The 20213-nt window shown below is 54.4% G+C and overlaps 2 protein-coding genes across 2 annotated transcripts; both read left to right on the top strand.

The window, feature by feature from the left end:
- The first annotated feature begins 3590 nt into the window (after positions 1-3590).
- Positions 3591-8732, top strand: LOC145533875 (uncharacterized). Its single transcript, XM_081561219.1, has 3 exons — positions 3591-5284; positions 5684-5996; positions 6249-8732. The coding sequence occupies exons 1-3, from the start codon at positions 5048-5050 to the stop codon at positions 6878-6880; spliced, it is 1182 nt and encodes a 393-aa protein (XP_081417345.1). The 5' UTR covers positions 3591-5047; the 3' UTR covers positions 6881-8732.
- A 4009-nt stretch (positions 8733-12741) lies between these two features.
- On the top strand, positions 12742-16360 carry LOC145534042 (uncharacterized). Its single transcript, XM_081561408.1, has 3 exons — positions 12742-12911; positions 13311-13623; positions 13876-16360. The coding sequence occupies exons 1-3, from the start codon at positions 12777-12779 to the stop codon at positions 14505-14507; spliced, it is 1080 nt and encodes a 359-aa protein (XP_081417534.1). The 5' UTR covers positions 12742-12776; the 3' UTR covers positions 14508-16360.
- The last annotated feature ends 3853 nt before the right edge of the window (positions 16361-20213 follow it).

Raw genomic sequence — 20213 nt, 5'->3', positions numbered from 1 at the left:
TTCTCCTCACCGTCGTAAGGGTTTCCTCTGGGGACAACCTGCCCTGGGCACCACATGAGGGAGCAGACCGGCTTCTCTTCCTCTGCCCCCACACCATTCACTCATGAAGGCAGCTCAGGTGTTCTCATGCCCTGCCTGCCTGCCTGCCTGGCTCATCCGTGAGCTGTGAGCACCTCCAGGGCAGGACTCCACCTTCTCCTCTCTGTGTACCGTGCATCTGCACACAGTGGGCTTTCAGAACCTTAGACTTGAGCCATTCCCACTCAAGCCAGAACCCTCCCCAGGAAGGAAAACAGCTGTGGAGTCATTTTGGCCCCAGCACTGGTTCCGAAACCCTGGCGGCTCCTACAGCCTCTACGGCGTGAAGAGGGAGGTCCCTTTTGACAGAGCTTTCCGGCTCTCAGATCTAAGCTGTTGTTTCACTGTCAGCTGTGTCTCTTCCGTTGCAGCCAGGTGGGCCACGCTGCTCCAAAGGAGCTCACAAGCTGAGTTTCAAGGGAGGACAGGGATGGCTACAACGTGCTGCAAACTGAGTGAGGGTCCCCACAATCCTCAGCAAAGGTCTGTGGTGTGCAAGTGGGGAGTAGAGGGCCCCCAAGTTCCAAAGGAAGGGAGGTACTCGGGAGCTAAAGCCCTTGGCCGCTGTGGTAGCAGCTGCAGATGGCAGCTCGTCCACAGTGCACTTCGAATGAGGTCATATGAGCGGGACTCTGGAAATGGCTCCGAAATCGAGAGAAAGGGGTCAGGGTATGTGGGAAGCCGGCGGGGGTGGGGGGTGGATGAAGGAAGGTGTCCCTCCTCTCTCCAGTGCAATTTGGTTTGGTGAGTCTCAAAGCTACCAGATGGCACTTCCCAAGTCAGGCCCCCACAGGAATCAGGGTGGGCTGCGTGCCTCGGCCCCTGCCACAGGGACAAGCCACACCAGTGGCCTCCCTGAGCTCCAATGGCCGGATCTGGGGGTTCTGTCTGGGTGCACACCTCCTTGCTGTGGCCAAGTTCCCCCCTTCTCTGAGCACCAGCTTCATCCTCTCGAATGAGGACATCGAATGCTACCTTGGCACGTTACTCTCTTCATCCTGTGAAGACTCATTAGGCTTATCCTACAATTACTAGCTGGCCCGAAGAGATATCTCCTGAATCCAGATTAAGCTGGAGTCTCCCAGGCTCATCTGGCATGTCTTCCCTGAAGTCTGCCAAAACCCACACCATTGCATTTCCAGGGACTCCCCTTAGCCAGCTGGGCAGAAAACCCAGCATGCTTCAAACAAGCTGACAGACAAGCGGGAGAGGACTCACGGGCAGAAGGTTTCCCTCAGGTCTCGGGTGGAGCTCTGGGACCACAGCAGCAACGGGCCATCCCAGCCCCTGGGCTCAGCAGCGCCCTCATTCTCAGGCCGGCGGCTCTGCCCTGAGGGGAGCGGGAAGGTCACCAACTGCCGCAGGCGGACCTCACGCCCCTCCCACTGCTGGAGCCTGACCTCCCCCGGCCCCACCCCTTCCCCTACCCCAGCAGGACGACAGCTCGTCTTCCCCTGGCTTCCAACGTCAGGCCCGGCCCTGGGCCCCGATTGGGCACTGCCCCAGCCCAGAGCCAATCACAGTGGCCAGGGAGGTGGAACGCACCGATTGGCCAGGGCCAGGTCATGTGACCATACTCCCCAGGAAACTCAAATATTACCAAGGTTCCCTAAGAAACCAATGAACAAAATTATCCAGTAAAGGCAAACCGTACTTTTTAATGAGGCCAATGTCACAGAAAAAAAAAAAAAAACCTTCACCATGAACTGCTCAAGGAAGCTAGTAAATAAACTTTCAGAAAAGTTTAGTAGTTTTTTTTTTTTTTTTAATAGGGTGACGGAGAGCTATACCTTTCCCGTCTATGTGAATTTAGGTTTAAACTAGATTTCCCTTGGCTGTTATATAAGACAAAAAAACCCACATCACCCCCTTTCACTCACCCCCACCCCCCAAAAGTGTTTTAATGTATTGAATTTTTCTGTCCTCAGTTGTGTCTGATTCACGGCAACCCACGAACTCTACACAGCCAGGCTCTTCCGTCCATGGAATTCAGGGCAATTTTTTCTGTCCCAGTCAATGCCCACCCTGGGTGATCCAAAGGCAAGGGCTCAGAGGCCCCTGAGAGACTAACTCCTTTCAGCTGAGCACAGAGCTGGCTCCTCACTGGGATGCCTGTGGCCTGGGGCTCCCAGAGGGGAGAGCAGCACTCGCCCCACCGTGTGGTCACTGCTGGAAGTGCAGGCTGCTCCTCACTCCCCCTTGACAGTGTCCCTGACGGCAGAACAGTGTGAATCGAATCAAGGTGGTAATGCAAACTCCAATGCAACCAAACTCCCCACAAGGTCTCCAAAACCACTCAGGAACAGGGAATTGGAAACTGCAGGGGATGACATGAATGGAGATGGAGACTTGACACCTTACACCGAGTTCACTTCCACTTATCCCTAGACAAACTTTCCGTGAAAACTTGTCACCAATCTAGAAGAACAATGAGCAGAAACCGGACACGTGCTTTGAGTCTTCACACACAAAACTAAAAGGCAGTCCACAAAAAAACCCAGAGAATACAGTGGACTTGGCAAAATCAAAGATATCTACTGTGGGAAAGACCTCATGACAAAAGCAAAAGACAGGTCATACATCGCCAGACGAATGAGTGGAAACACAAAGCTTATCAAGGATGTGTCTCCAAACAGACAAAGAACACCAACACAACAAGCCTGTGAAAACTAGGGAAAGGTCTGAAGGGACACCAGACTGAGGAAGACACACACAGAGGATCCCGGATGATGTCCAGCACTGAGGGCCTGAAGAAACAACAGTCTAGTTGCACCCCCTCAGGCCTGTGTGACCGTGGATGAGGCCTCTGTTTCCCGGTGGCTCTGAGAGATGGACAGGGAGGAAGGGGAAGAGAAGTCACTTGCATTTCTAATACTCACAGCAAAGTCTTCCAATGAGAAGGGAATTATCACCCCCACTGACAATGCCATGCACTGAAGTGATATCCACGAGTCCATCTAACCCAGAAGGGAAGGATGCACCTGTTCTCACAAAACGGCGAGAGATGGAAGAAGGAAGATCAAGCCCACACCAATCACTGGAGAGAGAAGCTGTGCTCAGGGCTTGAAAAATTCCTATTGGTAAAATGATGTCACAGCCCCACAAGGCAATCCACAGCTTCGATGCTATTCCTCCCAAAATGCCAATGCATTTTCGCACCGAACAAAGAATTGCAAAAGGGGTTACGGAAACAGAAAAGAGCCTAAATTGTCAATACAATCCGACGAAAAGGCCCTGATACGGACATCCAAGGTTGTGTGAAAGGAAATTAGACGACCAAACTAGGATCCTCAGGAGAGTATCGGAGAAGGCAATGGCGACCCACTCCAGTACTCTTGCCTGGAAAATGCCCTGGACGGAGGAGCCTGGTAGGCTGCAGGCCATGGGGTCGCGCAGAGTCTGACACGACTGAAGTGACTTAGCAGCAGCAGCAGCAGCGGCAGGACAGTATGCTATTGGGAATACAACAACACACACAGATCCAGATCGATGGAATAAAGTTGAGGGTCCAGAAACAAACCCCAGCATCCATCGTCAACTCATCTCTGACACAGAAGGGGAGATTATCCAAATGGGAACAAGAAAGCCTCTTCAATCAATGTCCATGGGAAACCCAGACAGCTACATCTGAAGAACGCTATTGGTTTGGATCTCAGACCACCTCAATATTGGGGAAAAACCTCACCCTAAAGACTGATGTCATGAGATAGCTAGAAAGAAGCGTAGGTCAAAGGCTCCTTAACATCAGAGTCTCCTTGCCATTTGCTGGGCGGAGGTAGAAATGGGTCTCTTCAATTAAGGGAAAGAGGTACACGAAGTACACCAATGGGTTTCCATCCAATGGAACCTCTTCACAACAGAGAAGCTAAGCATTCACAAATGCAAAAGATAGGAAACGGAACACGAGAGACTCCTTCCAAGTGGTGTATCTGAGAAGGGGTTCATATGGAAAGAGACGAAGAATGCACAGCACTCAGATTCCAAGAAACACCACCACCACCCTTGACCCTTCCCCTATGACCAACTCCGACCTGAAGCCTTTCTCTCCCTCTAACCTATCCCTAAAACATAACCCTCATCTAATCATATACATGTGGAATTCCTAGCATCCATCCATTCACACACGAGAGAGAAAGAGGAAGACACAGAGGGAATTGAGAAAGGAAAAGAGAGGGACACAGCCAGAGAGAGACACGGAACCAAAGAGAGGAAAGGAGTCGATGGTCCAGACTTTTCCTCAATCTGTCTCGAAGGTAGAAGCAATGACAGCGCCCATCCACCCCAGAAGGGGGAAAAGGACGGAAGGTTTGCAGAGGAAAAGACAAGAACGCAGGGAGCCATTAGAAGCTCAGCCACCCGCAGAAGCCGAGCTGGGACACTTGAACAGAATCTCAATGGAAACAGGACCAGAAAGTTGGCTACTCTTTTCTACAAGAGAGGGAGACCTTCGAGTCTTCCTTTCGGTCCTCCAACTTGGATGCGGGGTCTCAAAACAGTCAGGAGGGGGAGTGCCTTTTCCTGGGTACCACGGCACATCCAGGCCTCGTTCTGCCCCATTCTGTGCTATGTCAGCCCTGGATGGAATCTTTCTTTCTGAAGTCTCAGCGCACGAGCTCCACGTGATATCGGCCCCAGGTGGAAAGGCATGGAGCTGCTCGTAGGCCGACAGACCTAGGAAGCAGATGGGAGAATGACCCCCACTCTGCAGATGGAGAGACTGGGGAAACCCTGAGGGGCATATGCTTGTCCAGGGCCACACCACTTATGAGAAGAAGGAGCCTGGTCTGAGAGCAGCAGGGCCCTCGGAGCTCAGGCCCTGGCTGCACCCAGGCCTCCCCAGGGCTGTGGGCTGGGCTGTGTGGGCGTCTCTGTGCCTGCACATGGCCTAAGGGGGGTGGTCGAGCAGTCAGAAACCCAGAGATTCCCTTGGGAAGTTTTGGGGAAGGGACCTCAGCACGAACCCCAGGCGATGATGTCACCTGCCGGCAACAGAACCCAACAGAACCCGCAACCCGGGTATCCAGGCCTCCAGAGCGGAGAGGAGCCCCCAGCCAGATCACTTGCTGCCAGGATGTTCTGCTGTTTGCCCATGCCCAGAGGCCGGGGCCTCAGGAGAGCTCACAGGCAGTGTGCGTGGGCACCCTGTCGACGTTGGCTCAGGACACCCCCGAGAGGCCTCTGGCCGTTTGCCCGGAGAAACAGAAAGGTAACACGGGGAGCCCCAGGCCGGGCCAGGCCACCTCGCCCATGCCACCCGGAAACACCGGGTCCTTTGCCTGTGTGTGTGGATGCGGGTTTCTCGGGGTGTGTCTCCCTCAAGGAAGCCCAGGCGGATGTGGGGTCAGAAGCCTGCGGACAAGTTGTGTCCACACCCCAGGGGAGAGCAGGCTGGGCCCGATGGGGAGTGTGCGGGCAGCGGCGGCCGCCCAGGCTGACCTCACACCCACAGGTGGGTCTCTTTCCTCCCGGGTGGGGATCTGAGCAGACACACGTCTCTGACCCTTCTGGGAAGAGAAGTTCGAGCAGGCAGAAGCAGCGGTTCCACTGGCCAGGCCCAGCTTGGAAAACTCCCAGCATGGCTGGCTGACGGTCACTGTCGTTGCAGAGCTTCCCACGTGATGAGGCCGAGGACGGGGACACCCCATCCACCTCCCGGAGGGAGGGGTCGGAGCACCACCCCCCCGCCCGTGAGGCCCAGTGCAGGCTCCAGGTGAGCGTGCCCACGGAGGCATCAGCCCCACCGGGGGAGAAGAGGAGGCGGGGAAGGCCTGCTGCAGAGACACCGCCTAGGATACACCCGCCGGCCCAGTCTGAGGCTGCCACGGAGCTCAGCACACCCGGCTCCGACCCAGAGTCCCGAGAACCCCGGCCTCTGAGGCAGCAGGAGGACCTGGAGCCCAGCACGCCAGAGCACAGAGGTGAGGACGCTGGGGCTGCTGCACGGGAGTGTGTGGGGACGGGGTGCTGAGCTACACAGGGACGAGTCCCCGAAAGCTGCTGCTGGGCCTGCAGCAAGCACTGGCCTCACACCCCCCGCCCCCCGTCTTGCACACTTCAGTCCCAAAAGACATCCGACGCTGGGTATTCTTTGGGAATCTCTTGGAAGCTTTCTGTCCCGGGATACGCACATGCCAAGGCTGGCCTGTGGGCAAACTTTGCTTCTCCCCCAGCTCTAGCACTGACCTCCAACTGGAACCAGGCTCCACTTCCCAGACCTGTCCCTACAGAGGTGGTGGCTCCAGGTGCAGGACCCAGGGATCCACCGAGGGCAGATGGAGAACCGAGACTTGCCCTCGCAGAGACACCAGGCCAGCTGGGTACTGGCCAGCACACTGGGCAGATCGGATCTCCGTGCCTGCAGGACCCCCAGCCCCAGGCACTGATGTCCCACCCCCTCAGCCAGAACCTCCACCTCCACGTGCACCTGTACCTGCTCGGGCTCTGGCAGGACAACCCGAGGCAGAGGAGGAGTCACCGCCTCGGCAGGGAGAGCCTGCCCTGGCTCCCGCGCAACACCCAGACGCCCACGATGACTCACCCACCCCTGCAGGGAGAACGAGCCCCCGCTCTGGACAGACACCCAGAGCCCTTGCCGGAAACACCACGTCCAGGGGAGCGGTCGGCTCTGCAGCCTCCATCCCTGTCTGCTCACCGTGGACGCCGGCAACTCGGTCTGCCCCCAGGGGACATGGAGTTCCTTTCCCCTGAACTGCTTTGCATTTGGTTTGTTTCCACCTTTCTGGTGATGTTTTCTTTTTTGTATGGTTTCCTGTATTTTTGTTGGTTAAGTTGGGATTCGTAAACTTTCTCATCATTGTTGCAATTTGGGAACACTGTTGTGTAACTCTGGTGATACTGTGTTACCATCACCACTTGGTAGTTTCAGACCCGTTTGATCTTTATGCCCCACCCCCCAACAAAGCCTGGATTCAAGGCAAGCACGCCCTGTTCATCCCTTCCCCCGATCCTGAACACAATTTCATCTTTTCTTTGTGCATTCCTTCCTATATTCTTGGTGTCCCCAATCAATGACTCTCCGTGAAATGACTGAAGCAGTGTTTTTCGGACTCTCCACCTACTGTAAGACTCCATTGGAGAGTTCTCATTTTTATGTCATTTGAACTAGCCTTTGATATCTGAAAGGACGGTGTACGTCCTTTCAAGATACCATGTGCCAAACGAAGCCCTTTTGGCCACTGCCATCATTATCTCCAGGCAGGCATTGCTGTTTCAAGGGTGACATCTCAGCCAGAAGGCAGAGGCTGAGCTCGTCTTGTTGCACCAGCTCCCAAAAGAAGCCAAGAAAGGGAGCTGGAACAACAAACCACCCCAACGCCCAGGAAAGCGTTCTTCATGACAGAAGGCTAGAAAATGACCCAACATCCTTGTGGCCCAGAACCCCTCTAGAAAATCACTGTTCCATAAAAAAGAGAAACACATGGGAAGTTCCAAGGAGAGGCAATGCCCATGGCCAGTGTACTTTAGAGACGGCCTGAGCGCTCCGGGGAAGACACGCACCGACGGAACCCCTTGGGAAACAGCAGGGATTCTCCTCACCGTCGTAAGGGTTTCCTCTGGGGACAACCTGCCCTGGGCACCACATGAGGGAGCAGACCGGCTTCTCTTCCTCTGCCCCCACACCATTCACTCATGAAGGCAGCTCAGGTGTTCTCATGCCCTGCCTGCCTGCCTGCCTGGCTCATCCGTGAGCTGTGACCACCTCCAGGGCAGGACTCCACCTTCTCCTCTCTGTGTACCGTGCATCTGCACACAGTGGGCTTTCAGAACCTTAGACTTGAGCCATTCCCACTCAAGCCAGAACCCTCCCCAGGAAGGAAAACAGCTGTGGAGTCATTTTGGCCCCAGCACTGGTTCCGAAACCCTGGCGGCTCCTACAGCCTCTACGGCGTGAAGAGGGAGGTCCCTTTTGACAGAGCTTTCCGGCTCTCAGATCTAAGCTGTTGTTTCACTGTCAGCTGTGTCTCTTCCGTTGCAGCCAGGTGGGCCACGCTGCTCCAAAGGAGCTCACAAGCTGAGTTTCAAGGGAGGACAGGGATGGCTACAACGTGCTGCAAACTGAGTGAGGGTCCCCACAATCCTCAGCAAAGGTCTGTGGTGTGCAAGTGGGGAGTAGAGGGCCCCCAAGTTCCAAAGGAAGGGAGGTACTCGGGAGCTAAAGCCCTTGGCTGCTGTGGTAGCAGCTGCAGATGGCAGCTCGTCCACAGTGCACTTCGAATGAGGTCATATGAGCGGGACTCTGGAAATGGCTCCGAAATCGAGAGAAAGGGGTCAGGGTATGTGGGAAGCCGGCGGGGGTGGGGGGTGGATGAAGGAAGGTGTCCCTCCTCTCTCCAGTGCAATTTGGTTTGGTGAGTCTCAAAGCTACCAGATGGCACTTCCCAAGTCAGGCCCCCACAGGAATCAGGGTGGGCTGCGTGCCTCGGCCCCTGCCACAGGGACAAGCCACACCAGTGGCCTCCCTGAGCTCCAATGGCCGGATCTGGGGGTTCTGTCTGGGTGCACACCTCCTTGCTGTGGCCAAGTTCCCCCCTTCTCTGAGCACCAGCTTCATCCTCTCGAATGAGGACATCGAATGCTACCTTGGCACGTTACTCTCTTCATCCTGTGAAGACTCATTAGGCTTATCCTACAATTACTAGCTGGCCCGAAGAGATATCTCCTGAATCCAGATTAAGCTGGAGTCTCCCAGGCTCATCTGGCATGTCTTCCCTGAAGTCTGCCAAAACCCACACCATTGCATTTCCAGGGACTCCCCTTAGCCAGCTGGGCAGAAAACCCAGCATGCTTCAAACAAGCTGACAGACAAGCGGGAGAGGACTCACGGGCAGAAGGTTTCCCTCAGGTCTCGGGTGGAGCTCTGGGACCACAGCAGCAACGGGCCATCCCAGCCCCTGGGCTCAGCAGCGCCCTCATTCTCAGGCCGGCGGCTCTGCCCTGAGGGGAGCGGGAAGGTCACCAACTGCCGCAGGCGGACCTCACGCCCCTCCCACTGCTGGAGCCTGACCTCCCCCGGCCCCACCCCTTCCCCTACCCCAGCAGGACGACAGCTCGTCTTCCCCTGGCTTCCAACGTCAGGCCCGGCCCTGGGCCCCGATTGGGCACTGCCCCAGCCCGGAGCCAATCACAGTGGCCAGGGAGGTGGAACGCACCGATTGGCCAGGGCCAGGTCATGTGACCATACTCCCCAGGAAACTCAAATATTACCAAGGTTCCCTAAGAAACCAATGAACAAAATTATCCAGTAAAGGCAAACCGTACTTTTTAATGAGGCCAATGTCACAGAAAAAAAAAAAAAAAAAAGCTTCACCATGAACTGCTCAAGGAAGCTAGTAAATAAACTTTCAGAAAAGTTTAGTAGTTTTTTTTTTTTTTTAATAGGGTGACGGAGAGCTATACCTTTCCCGTCTATGTGAATTTAGGTTTAAACTAGATTTCCCTTGGCTGTTATATAAGACAAAAAAACCCACATCACCCCCTTTCACTCACCCCCACCCCCCAAAAGTGTTTTAATGTATTGAATTTTTCTGTCCTCAGTTGTGTCTGATTCACGGCAACCCACGAACTCTACACAGCCAGGCTCTTCCGTCCATGGAATTCAGGGCAATTTTTTCTGTCCCAGTCAATGCCCACCCTGGGTGATCCAAAGGCAAGGGCTCAGAGGCCCCTGAGAGACTAACTCCTTTCAGCTGAGCACAGAGCTGGCTCCTCACTGGGATGCCTGTGGCCTGGGGCTCCCAGAGGGGAGAGCAGCACTCGCCCCACCGTGTGGTCACTGCTGGAAGTGCAGGCTGCTCCTCACTCCCCCTTGACAGTGTCCCTGACGGCAGAACAGTGTGAATCGAATCAAGGTGGTAATGCAAACTCCAATGCAACCAAACTCCCCACAAGGTCTCCAAAACCACTCAGGAACAGGGAATTGGAAACTGCAGGGGATGACATGAATGGAGATGGAGACTTGACACCTTACACCGAGTTCACTTCCACTTATCCCTAGACAAACTTTCCGTGAAAACTTGTCACCAATCTAGAAGAACAATGAGCAGAAACCGGACACGTGCTTTGAGTCTTCACACACAAAACTAAAAGGCAGTCCACAAAAAAACCCAGAGAATACAGTGGACTTGGCAAAATCAAAGATATCTACTGTGGGAAAGACCTCATGACAAAAGCAAAAGACAGGTCATACATCGCCAGACGAATGAGTGGAAACACAAAGCTTATCAAGGATGTGTCTCCAAACAGACAAAGAACACCAACACAACAAGCCTGTGAAAACTAGGGAAAGGTCTGAAGGGACACCAGACTGAGGAAGACACACACAGAGGATCCCGGATGATGTCCAGCACTGAGGGCCTGAAGAAACAACAGTCTAGTTGCACCCCCTCAGGCCTGTGTGACCGTGGATGAGGCCTCTGTTTCCCGGTGGCTCTGAGAGATGGACAGGGAGGAAGGGGAAGAGAAGTCACTTGCATTTCTAATACTCACAGCAAAGTCTTCCAATGAGAAGGGAATTATCACCCCCACTGACAATGCCATGCACTGAAGTGATATCCACGAGTCCATCTAACCCAGAAGGGAAGGATGCACCTGTTCTCACAAAACGGCGAGAGATGGAAGAAGGAAGATCAAGCCCACACCAATCACTGGAGAGAGAAGCTGTGCTCAGGGCTTGAAAAATTCCTATTGGTAAAATGATGTCACAGCCCCACAAGGCAATCCACAGCTTCGATGCTATTCCTCCCAAAATGCCAATGCATTTTCGCACCGAACAAAGAATTGCAAAAGGGGTTACGGAAACAGAAAAGAGCCTAAATTGTCAATACAATCCGACGAAAAGGCCCCGATACGGACATCCAAGGTTGTGTGAAAGGAAATTAGACGACCAAACTAGGATCCTCAGGAGAGTATCGGAGAAGGCAATGGCGACCCACTCCAGTACTCTTGCCTGGAAAATGCCCTGGACGGAGGAGCCTGGTAGGCTGCAGGCCATGGGGTCGCGCAGAGTCTGACACGACTGAAGTGACTTAGCAGCAGCAGCAGCAGCGGCAGGACAGTATGCTATTGGGAATACAACAACACACACAGATCCAGATCGATGGAATAAAGTTGAGGGTCCAGAAACAAACCCCAGCATCCATCGTCAACTCATCTCTGACACAGAAGGGGAGATTATCCAAATGGGAACAAGAAAGCCTCTTCAATCAATGTCCATGGGAAACCCAGACAGCTACATCTGAAGAACGCTATTGGTTTGGATCTCAGACCACCTCAATATTGGGGAAAAACCTCACCCTAAAGACTGATGTCATGAGATAGCTAGAAAGAAGCGTAGGTCAAAGGCTCCTTAACATCAGAGTCTCCTTGCCATTTGCTGGGCGGAGGTAGAAATGGGTCTCTTCAATTAAGGGAAAGAGGTACACGAAGTACACCAATGGGTTTCCATCCAATGGAACCTCTTCACAACAGAGAAGCTAAGCATTCACAAATGCAAAAGATAGGAAACGGAACACGAGAGACTCCTTCCAAGTGGTGTATCTGAGAAGGGGTTCATATGGAAAGAGACGAAGAATGCACAGCACTCAGATTCCAAGAAACACCACCACCACCCTTGACCCTTCCCCTATGACCAACTCCGACCTGAAGCCTTTCTCTCCCTCTAACCTATCCCTAAAACATAACCCTCATCTAATCATATACATGTGGAATTCCTAGCATCCATCCATTCACACACGAGAGAGAAAGAGGAAGACACAGAGGGAATTGAGAAAGGAAAAGAGAGGGACACAGCCAGAGAGAGACACGGAACCAAAGAGAGGAAAGGAGTCGATGGTCCAGACTTTTCCTCAATCTGTCTCGAAGGTAGAAGCAATGACAGCGCCCATCCACCCCAGAAGGGAGAAAAGGACGGAAGGTTTGCAGAGGAAAAGACAAGAACGCAGGGAGCCACTAGAAGCTCAGCCACCCACAGAAGCCGAGCTGGGACACTTGAACAGAATCTCAATGGAAACAGGACCAGAAAGTTGGCTACTCTTTTCTACAAGAGAGGGAGACCTTCGAGTCTTCCTTTCGGTCCTCCAACTTGGATGCGGGGTCTCAAAACAGTCAGGAGGGGGAGTGCCTTTTCCTGGGTACCACGGCACATCCAGGCCTCGTTCTGCCCCATTCTGTGCTATGTCAGCCCTGGATGGAATCTTTCTTTCTGAAGTCTCAGCGCACGAGCTCCACGTGATATCGGCCCCAGGTGGAAAGGCATGGAGCTGCTCGTAGGCCGACAGACCTAGGAAGCAGATGGGAGAATGACCCCCACTCTGCAGATGGAGAGACTGGGGAAACCCTGAGGGGCATATGCTTGTCCAGGGCCACACCACTTATGAGAAGAAGGAGCCTGGTCTGAGAGCAGCAGGGCCCTCGGAGCTCAGGCCCTGGCTGCACCCAGGCCTCCCCAGGGCTGTGGGCTGGGCTGTGTGGGCGTCTCTGTGCCTGCACATGGCCTAAGGGGGGTGGTCGAGCAGTCAGAAACCCAGAGATTCCCTTGGGAAGTTTTGGGGAAGGGACCTCAGCACGAACCCCAGGCGATGATGTCACCTGCCGGCAACAGAACCCAACAGAACCCGCAACCCGGGTATCCAGGCCTCCAGAGCGGAGAGGAGCCCCCAGCCAGATCACTTGCTGCCAGGATGTTCTGCTGTTTGCCCATGCCCAGAGGCCGGGGCCTCAGGAGAGCTCACAGGCAGTGTGCGTGGGCACCCTGTCGACGTTGGCTCAGGACACCCCCGAGAGGCCTCTGGCCGTTTGCCCGGAGAAACAGAAAGGTAACACGGGGAGCCCCAGGCCGGGCCAGGCCACCTCGCCCATGCCACCCGGAAACACCGGGTCCTTTGCCTGTGTGTGTGGATGCGGGTTTCTCGGGGTGTGTCTCCCTCAAGGAAGCCCAGGCGGATGTGGGGTCAGAAGCCTGCGGACAAGTTGTGTCCACACCCCAGGGGAGAGCAGGCTGGGCCCGATGGGGAGTGTGCGGGCAGCGGCGGCCGCCCAGGCTGACCTCACACCCACAGGTGGGTCTCTTTCCTCCCGGGTGGGGATCTGAGCAGACACACGTCTCTGACCCTTCTGGGAAGAGAAGTTCGAGCAGGCAGAAGCAGCGGTTCCACTGGCCAGGCCCAGCTTGGAAAACTCCCAGCATGGCTGGCTGACGGTCACTGTCGTTGCAGAGCTTCCCACGTGATGAGGCCGAGGACGGGGACACCCCATCCACCTCCCGGAGGGAGGGGTCGGAGCACCACCCCCCCGCCCGTGAGGCCCAGTGCAGGCTCCAGGTGAGCGTGCCCACGGAGGCATCAGCCCCACCGGGGGAGAAGAGGAGGCGGGGAAGGCCTGCTGCAGAGACACCGCCTAGGATACACCCGCCGGCCCAGTCTGAGGCTGCCACGGAGCTCAGCACACCCGGCTCCGACCCAGAGTCCCGAGAACCCCGGCCTCTGAGGCAGCAGGAGGACCTGGAGCCCAGCACGCCAGAGCACAGAGGTGAGGACGCTGGGGCTGCTGCACGGGAGTGTGTGGGGACGGGGTGCTGAGCTACACAGGGACGAGTCCCCGAAAGCTGCTGCTGGGCCTGCAGCAAGCACTGGCCTCACACCCCCCGCCCCCCGTCTTGCACACTTCAGTCCCAAAAGACATCCGACGCTGGGTATTCTTTGGGAATCTCTTGGAAGCTTTCTGTCCCGGGATACGCACATGCCAAGGCTGGCCTGTGGGCAAACTTTGCTTCTCCCCCAGCTCTAGCACTGACCTCCAACTGGAACCAGGCTCCACTTCCCAGACCTGTCCCTACAGAGGTGGTGGCTCCAGGTGCAGGACCCAGGGATCCACCGAGGGCAGATGGAGAACCGAGACTTGCCCTCGCAGAGACACCAGGCCAGCTGGGTACTGGCCAGCACACTGGGCAGATCGGATCTCCGTGCCTGCAGGACCCCCAGCCCCAGGCACTGATGTCCCACCCCCTCAGCCAGAACCTCCACCTCCACGTGCACCTGTACCTGCTCGGGCTCTGGCAGGACAACCCGAGGCAGAGGAGGAGTCACCGCCTCGGCAGGGAGAGCCTGCCCTGGCTCCCGCGCAACACCCAGACGCCCACGATGACTCACCCACCCCTGCAGGGAGAACGAGCCCCCGCTCTGGACAGACACCCAGAGCCCTTGCCGGAAACACCACGTCCAGGGGAGCGGTCGGCTCTGCAGCCTCCATCCCTGTCTGCTCACCGTGGACGCCGGCAACTCGGTCTGCCCCCAGGGGACATGGAGTTCCTTTCCCCTGAACTGCTTTGCATTTGGTTTGTTTCCACCTTTCTGGTGATGTTTTCTTTTTTGTATGGTTTCCTGTATTTTTGTTGGTTAAGTTGGGATTCGTAAACTTTCTCATCATTGTTGCAATTTGGGAACACTGTTGTGTAACTCTGGTGATACTGTGTTACCATCACCACTTGGTAGTTTCAGACCCGTTTGATCTTTATGCCCCACCCCCCAACAAAGCCTGGATTCAAGGCAAGCACGCCCTGTTCATCCCTTCCCCCGATCCTGAACACAATTTCATCTTTTCTTTGTGCATTCCTTCCTATATTCTTGGTGTCCCCAATCAATGACTCTCCGTGAAATGACTGAAGCAGTGTTTTTCGGACTCTCCACCTACTGTAAGACTCCATTGGAGAGTTCTCATTTTTATGTCATTTGAACTAGCCTTTGATATCTGAAAGGACGGTGTACGTCCTTTCAAGATACCATGTGCCAAACGAAGCCCTTTTGGCCACTGCCATCATTATCTCCAGGCAGGCATTGCTGTTTCAAGGGTGACATCTCAGCCAGAAGGCAGAGGCTGAGCTCGTCTTGTTGCACCAGCTCCCAAAAGAAGCCAAGAAAGGGAGCTGGAACAACAAACCACCCCAACGCCCAGGAAAGCGTTCTTCATGACAGAAGGCTAGAAAATGACCCAACATCCTTGTGGCCCAGAACCCCTCTAGAAAATCACTGTTCCATAAAAAAGAGAAACACATGGGAAGTTCCAAGGAGAGGCAATGCCCATGGCCAGTGTACTTTAGAGACGGCCTGAGCGCTCCGGGGAAGACACGCACCGACGGAACCCCTTGGGAAACAGCAGGGATTCTCCTCACCGTCGTAAGGGTTTCCTCTGGGGACAACCTGCCCTGGGCACCACATGAGGGAGCAGACCGGCTTCTCTTCCTCTGCCCCCACACCATTCACTCATGAAGGCAGCTCAGGTGTTCTCATGCCCTGCCTGCCTGCCTGCCTGGCTCATCCGTGAGCTGTGACCACCTCCAGGGCAGGACTCCACCTTCTCCTCTCTGTGTACCGTGCATCTGCACACAGTGGGCTTTCAGAACCTTAGACTTGAGCCATTCCCACTCAAGCCAGAACCCTCCCCAGGAAGGAAAACAGCTGTGGAGTCATTTTGGCCCCAGCACTGGTTCCGAAACCCTGGCGGCTCCTACAGCCTCTACGGCGTGAAGAGGGAGGTCCCTTTTGACAGAGCTTTCCGGCTCTCAGATCTAAGCTGTTGTTTCACTGTCAGCTGTGTCTCTTCCGTTGCAGCCAGGTGGGCCACGCTGCTCCAAAGGAGCTCACAAGCTGAGTTTCAAGGGAGGACAGGGATGGCTACAACGTGCTGCAAACTGAGTGAGGGTCCCCACAATCCTCAGCAAAGGTCTGTGGTGTGCAAGTGGGGAGTAGAGGGCCCCCAAGTTCCAAAGGAAGGGAGGTACTCGGGAGCTAAAGCCCTTGGCTGCTGTGGTAGCAGCTGCAGATGGCAGCTCGTCCACAGTGCACTTCGAATGAGGTCATATGAGCGGGACTCTGGAAATGGCTCCGAAATCGAGAGAAAGGGGTCAGGGTATGTGGGAAGCCGGCGGGGGTGGGGGGTGGATGAAGGAAGGTGTCCCTCCTCTCTCCAGTGCAATTTGGTTTGGTGAGTCTCAAAGCTACCAGATGGCACTTCCCAAGTCAGGCCCCCACAGGAATCAGGGTGGGCTGCGTGCCTCGGCCCCTGCCACAGGGACAAGCCACACCAGTGGCCTCCCTGAGCTCCAATGGCCGGATCTGGGGGTTCTGTCTGGGTGCACACCTCCTTGCTGTGGCCAAGTTCCCCCCTTCTCTGAGCACCAGCTTCATCCTCTCGAATGAGGACATCGAATGCTACCTTGGCACGTTACTCTCTTCATCCTGTGAAGACTCATTAGGCTTATCCTACAATTACTAGCTGGCCCGAAGAGATATCTCCTGAATCCAGATTAAGCTGGAGTCTCCCAGGCTCATCTGGCATGTCTTCCCTGAAGTCTGCCAAAACCCACACCATTGCATTTCCAGGGACTCCCCTTAGCCAGCTGGGCAGAAAACCCAGCATGCTTCAAACAAGCTGACAGACAAGCGGGAGAGGACTCACGGGCAGAAGGTTTCCCTCAGGTCTCGGGTGGAGCTCTGGGACCACAGCAGCAACGGGCCATCCCAGCCCCTGGGCTCAGCAGCGCCCTCATTCTCAGGCCGGCGGCTCTGCCCTGAGGGGAGCGGGAAGGTCACCAACTGCCGCAGGCGGACCTCACGCCCCTCCCACTGCTGGAGCCTGACCTCCCCCGGCCCCACCCCTTCCCCTACCCCAGCAGGACGACAGCTCGTCTTCCCCTGGCTTCCAACGTCAGGCCCGGCCCTGGGCCCCGATTGGGCACTGCCCCAGCCCGGAGCCAATCACAGTGGCCAGGGAGGTGGAACGCACCGATTGGCCAGGGCCAGGTCATGTGACCATACTCCCCAGGAAACTCAAATATTACCAAGGTTCCCTAAGAAACCAATGAACAAAATTATCCAGTAAAGGCAAACCGTACTTTTTAATGAGGCCAATGTCACAGAAAAAAAAAAAAAAAAAGCTTCACCATGAACTGCTCAAGGAAGCTAGTAAATAAACTTTCAGAAAAGTTTAGTAGTTTTTTTTTTTTTTTAATAGGGTGACGGAGAGCTATACCTTTCCCGTCTATGTGAATTTAGGTTTAAACTAGATTTCCCTTGGCTGTTATATAAGACAAAAAAACCCACATCACCCCCTTTCACTCACCCCCACCCCCCAAAAGTGTTTTAATGTATTGAATTTTTCTGTCCTCAGTTGTGTCTGATTCACGGCAACCCACGAACTCTACACAGCCAGGCTCTTCCGTCCATGGAATTCAGGGCAATTTTTTCTGTCCCAGTCAATGCCCACCCTGGGTGATCCAAAGGCAAGGGCTCAGAGGCCCCTGAGAGACTAACTCCTTTCAGCTGAGCACAGAGCTGGCTCCTCACTGGGATGCCTGTGGCCTGGGGCTCCCAGAGGGGAGAGCAGCACTCGCCCCACCGTGTGGTCACTGCTGGAAGTGCAGGCTGCTCCTCACTCCCCCTTGACAGTGTCCCTGACGGCAGAACAGTGTGAATCGAATCAAGGTGGTAATGCAAACTCCAATGCAACCAAACTCCCCACAAGGTCTCCAAAACCACTCAGGAACAGGGAATTGGAAACTGCAGGGGATGACATGAATGGAGATGGAGACTTGACACCTTACACCGAGTTCACTTCCACTTATCCCTAGACAAACTTTCCGTGAAAACTTGTCACCAATCTAGAAGAACAATGAGCAGAAACCGGACACGTGCTTTGAGTCTTCACACACAAAACTAAAAGGCAGTCCACAAAAAAACCCAGAGAATACAGTGGACTTGGCAAAATCAAAGATATCTACTGTGGGAAAGACCTCATGACAAAAGCAAAAGACAGGTCATACATCGCCAGACGAATGAGTGGAAACACAAAGCTTATCAAGGATGTGTCTCCAAACAGACAAAGAACACCAACACAACAAGCCTGTGAAAACTAGGGAAAGGTCTGAAGGGACACCAGACTGAGGAAGACACACACAGAGGATCCCGGATGATGTCCAGCACTGAGGGCCTGAAGAAACAACAGTCTAGTTGCACCCCCTCAGGCCTGTGTGACCGTGGATGAGGCCTCTGTTTCCCGGTGGCTCTGAGAGATGGACAGGGAGGAAGGGGAAGAGAAGTCACTTGCATTTCTAATACTCACAGCAAAGTCTTCCAATGAGAAGGGAATTATCACCCCCACTGACAATGCCATGCACTGAAGTGATATCCACGAGTCCATCTAACCCAGAAGGGAAGGATGCACCTGTTCTCACAAAACGGCGAGAGATGGAAGAAGGAAGATCAAGCCCACACCAATCACTGGAGAGAGAAGCTGTGCTCAGGGCTTGAAAAATTCCTATTGGTAAAATGATGTCACAGCCCCACAAGGCAATCCACAGCTTCGATGCTATTCCTCCCAAAATGCCAATGCATTTTCGCACCGAACAAAGAATTGCAAAAGGGGTTACGGAAACAGAAAAGAGCCTAAATTGTCAATACAATCCGACGAAAAGGCCCCGATACGGACATCCAAGGTTGTGTGAAAGGAAATTAGACGACCAAACTAGGATCCTCAGGAGAGTATCGGAGAAGGCAATGGCGACCCACTCCAGTACTCTTGCCTGGAAAATGCCCTGGACGGAGGAGCCTGGTAGGCTGCAGGCCATGGGGTCGCGCAGAGTCTGACACGACTGAAGTGACTTAGCAGCAGCAGCAGCAGCGGCAGGACAGTATGCTATTGGGAATACAACAACACACACAGATCCAGATCGATGGAATAAAGTTGAGGGTCCAGAAACAAACCCCAGCATCCATCGTCAACTCATCTCTGACACAGAAGGGGAGATTATCCAAATGGGAACAAGAAAGCCTCTTCAATCAATGTCCATGGGAAACCCAGACAGCTACATCTGAAGAACGCTATTGGTTTGGATCTCAGACCACCTCAATATTGGGGAAAAACCTCACCCTAAAGACTGATGTCATGAGATAGCTAGAAAGAAGCGTAGGTCAAAGGCTCCTTAACATCAGAGTCTCCTTGCCATTTGCTGGGCGGAGGTAGAAATGGGTCTCTTCAATTAAGGGAAAGAGGTACACGAAGTACACCAATGGGTTTCCATCCAATGGAACCTCTTCACAACAGAGAAGCTAAGCATTCACAAATGCAAAAGATAGGAAACGGAACACGAGAGACTCCTTCCAAGTGGTGTATCTGAGAAGGGGTTCATATGGAAAGAGACGAAGAATGCACAGCACTCAGATTCCAAGAAACACCACCACCACCCTTGACCCTTCCCCTATGACCAACTCCGACCTGAAGCCTTTCTCTCCCTCTAACCTATCCCTAAAACATAACCCTCATCTAATCATATACATGTGGAATTCCTAGCATCCATCCATTCACACACGAGAGAGAAAGAGGAAGACACAGAGGGAATTGAGAAAGGAAAAGAGAGGGACACAGCCAGAGAGAGACACGGAACCAAAGAGAGGAAAGGAGTCGATGGTCCAGACTTTTCCTCAATCTGTCTCGAAGGTAGAAGCAATGACAGCGCCCATCCACCCCAGAAGGGAGAAAAGGACGGAAGGTTTGCAGAGGAAAAGACAAGAACGCAGGGAGCCACTAGAAGCTCAGCCACCCACAGAAGCCGAGCTGGGACACTTGAACAGAATCTCAATGGAAACAGGACCAGAAAGTTGGCTACTCTTTTCTACAAGAGAGGGAGACCTTCGAGTCTTCCTTTCGGTCCTCCAACTTGGATGCGGGGTCTCAAAACAGTCAGGAGGGGGAGTGCCTTTTCCTGGGTACCACGGCACATCCAGGCCTCGTTCTGCCCCATTCTGTGCTATGTCAGCCCTGGATGGAATCTTTCTTTCTGAAGTCTCAGCGCACGAGCTCCACGTGATATCGGCCCCAGGTGGAAAGGCATGGAGCTGCTCGTAGGCCGACAGACCTAGGAAGCAGATGGGAGAATGACCCCCACTCTGCAGATGGAGAGACTGGGGAAACCCTGAGGGGCATATGCTTGTCCAGGGCCACACCACTTATGAGAAGAAGGAGCCTGGTCTGAGAGCAGCAGGGCCCTCGGAGCTCAGGCCCTGGCTGCACCCAGGCCTCCCCAGGGCTGTGGGCTGGGCTGTGTGGGCGTCTCTGTGCCTGCACAT

The sequence above is a fragment of the Giraffa tippelskirchi genome, chromosome 14 (genome assembly GCF_054371585.1).
Source record: "Giraffa tippelskirchi isolate mGirTip1 chromosome 14, T2T-mGirTip1v1.2.pri, whole genome shotgun sequence".
Taxonomy (NCBI): Eukaryota; Metazoa; Chordata; class Mammalia; order Artiodactyla; family Giraffidae; genus Giraffa; species Giraffa tippelskirchi.
Note: the sequence above shows the minus strand (reverse complement) of the source record. Positions and strands in the feature narration are given on the sequence as shown.

Bases quoted from the DNA above. Each gene is read 5' to 3' on its own strand.
- LOC145534042 (XM_081561408.1), top strand. From the start codon at position 12,777: ATGTTCTGCTGTTTGCCCATGCCCAGAGGCCGGGGCCTCAGGAGAGCT. The intron at 12,912-13,310 runs GTAACACGGGGA...CTGTCGTTGCAG, and splicing joins TTGCCCGGAGAAACAGAAAG to AGCTTCCCACGTGATGAGGC. The intron at 13,624-13,875 runs GTGAGGACGCTG...CTTCTCCCCCAG, and splicing joins CAGCACGCCAGAGCACAGAG to CTCTAGCACTGACCTCCAAC.
- LOC145533875 (XM_081561219.1), top strand. From the start codon at position 5,048: ATGATGTCACCTGCCGGCAACAGAACCCAACAGAACCCGCAACCCGGG. The intron at 5,285-5,683 runs GTAACACGGGGA...CTGTCGTTGCAG, and splicing joins TTGCCCGGAGAAACAGAAAG to AGCTTCCCACGTGATGAGGC. The intron at 5,997-6,248 runs GTGAGGACGCTG...CTTCTCCCCCAG, and splicing joins CAGCACGCCAGAGCACAGAG to CTCTAGCACTGACCTCCAAC.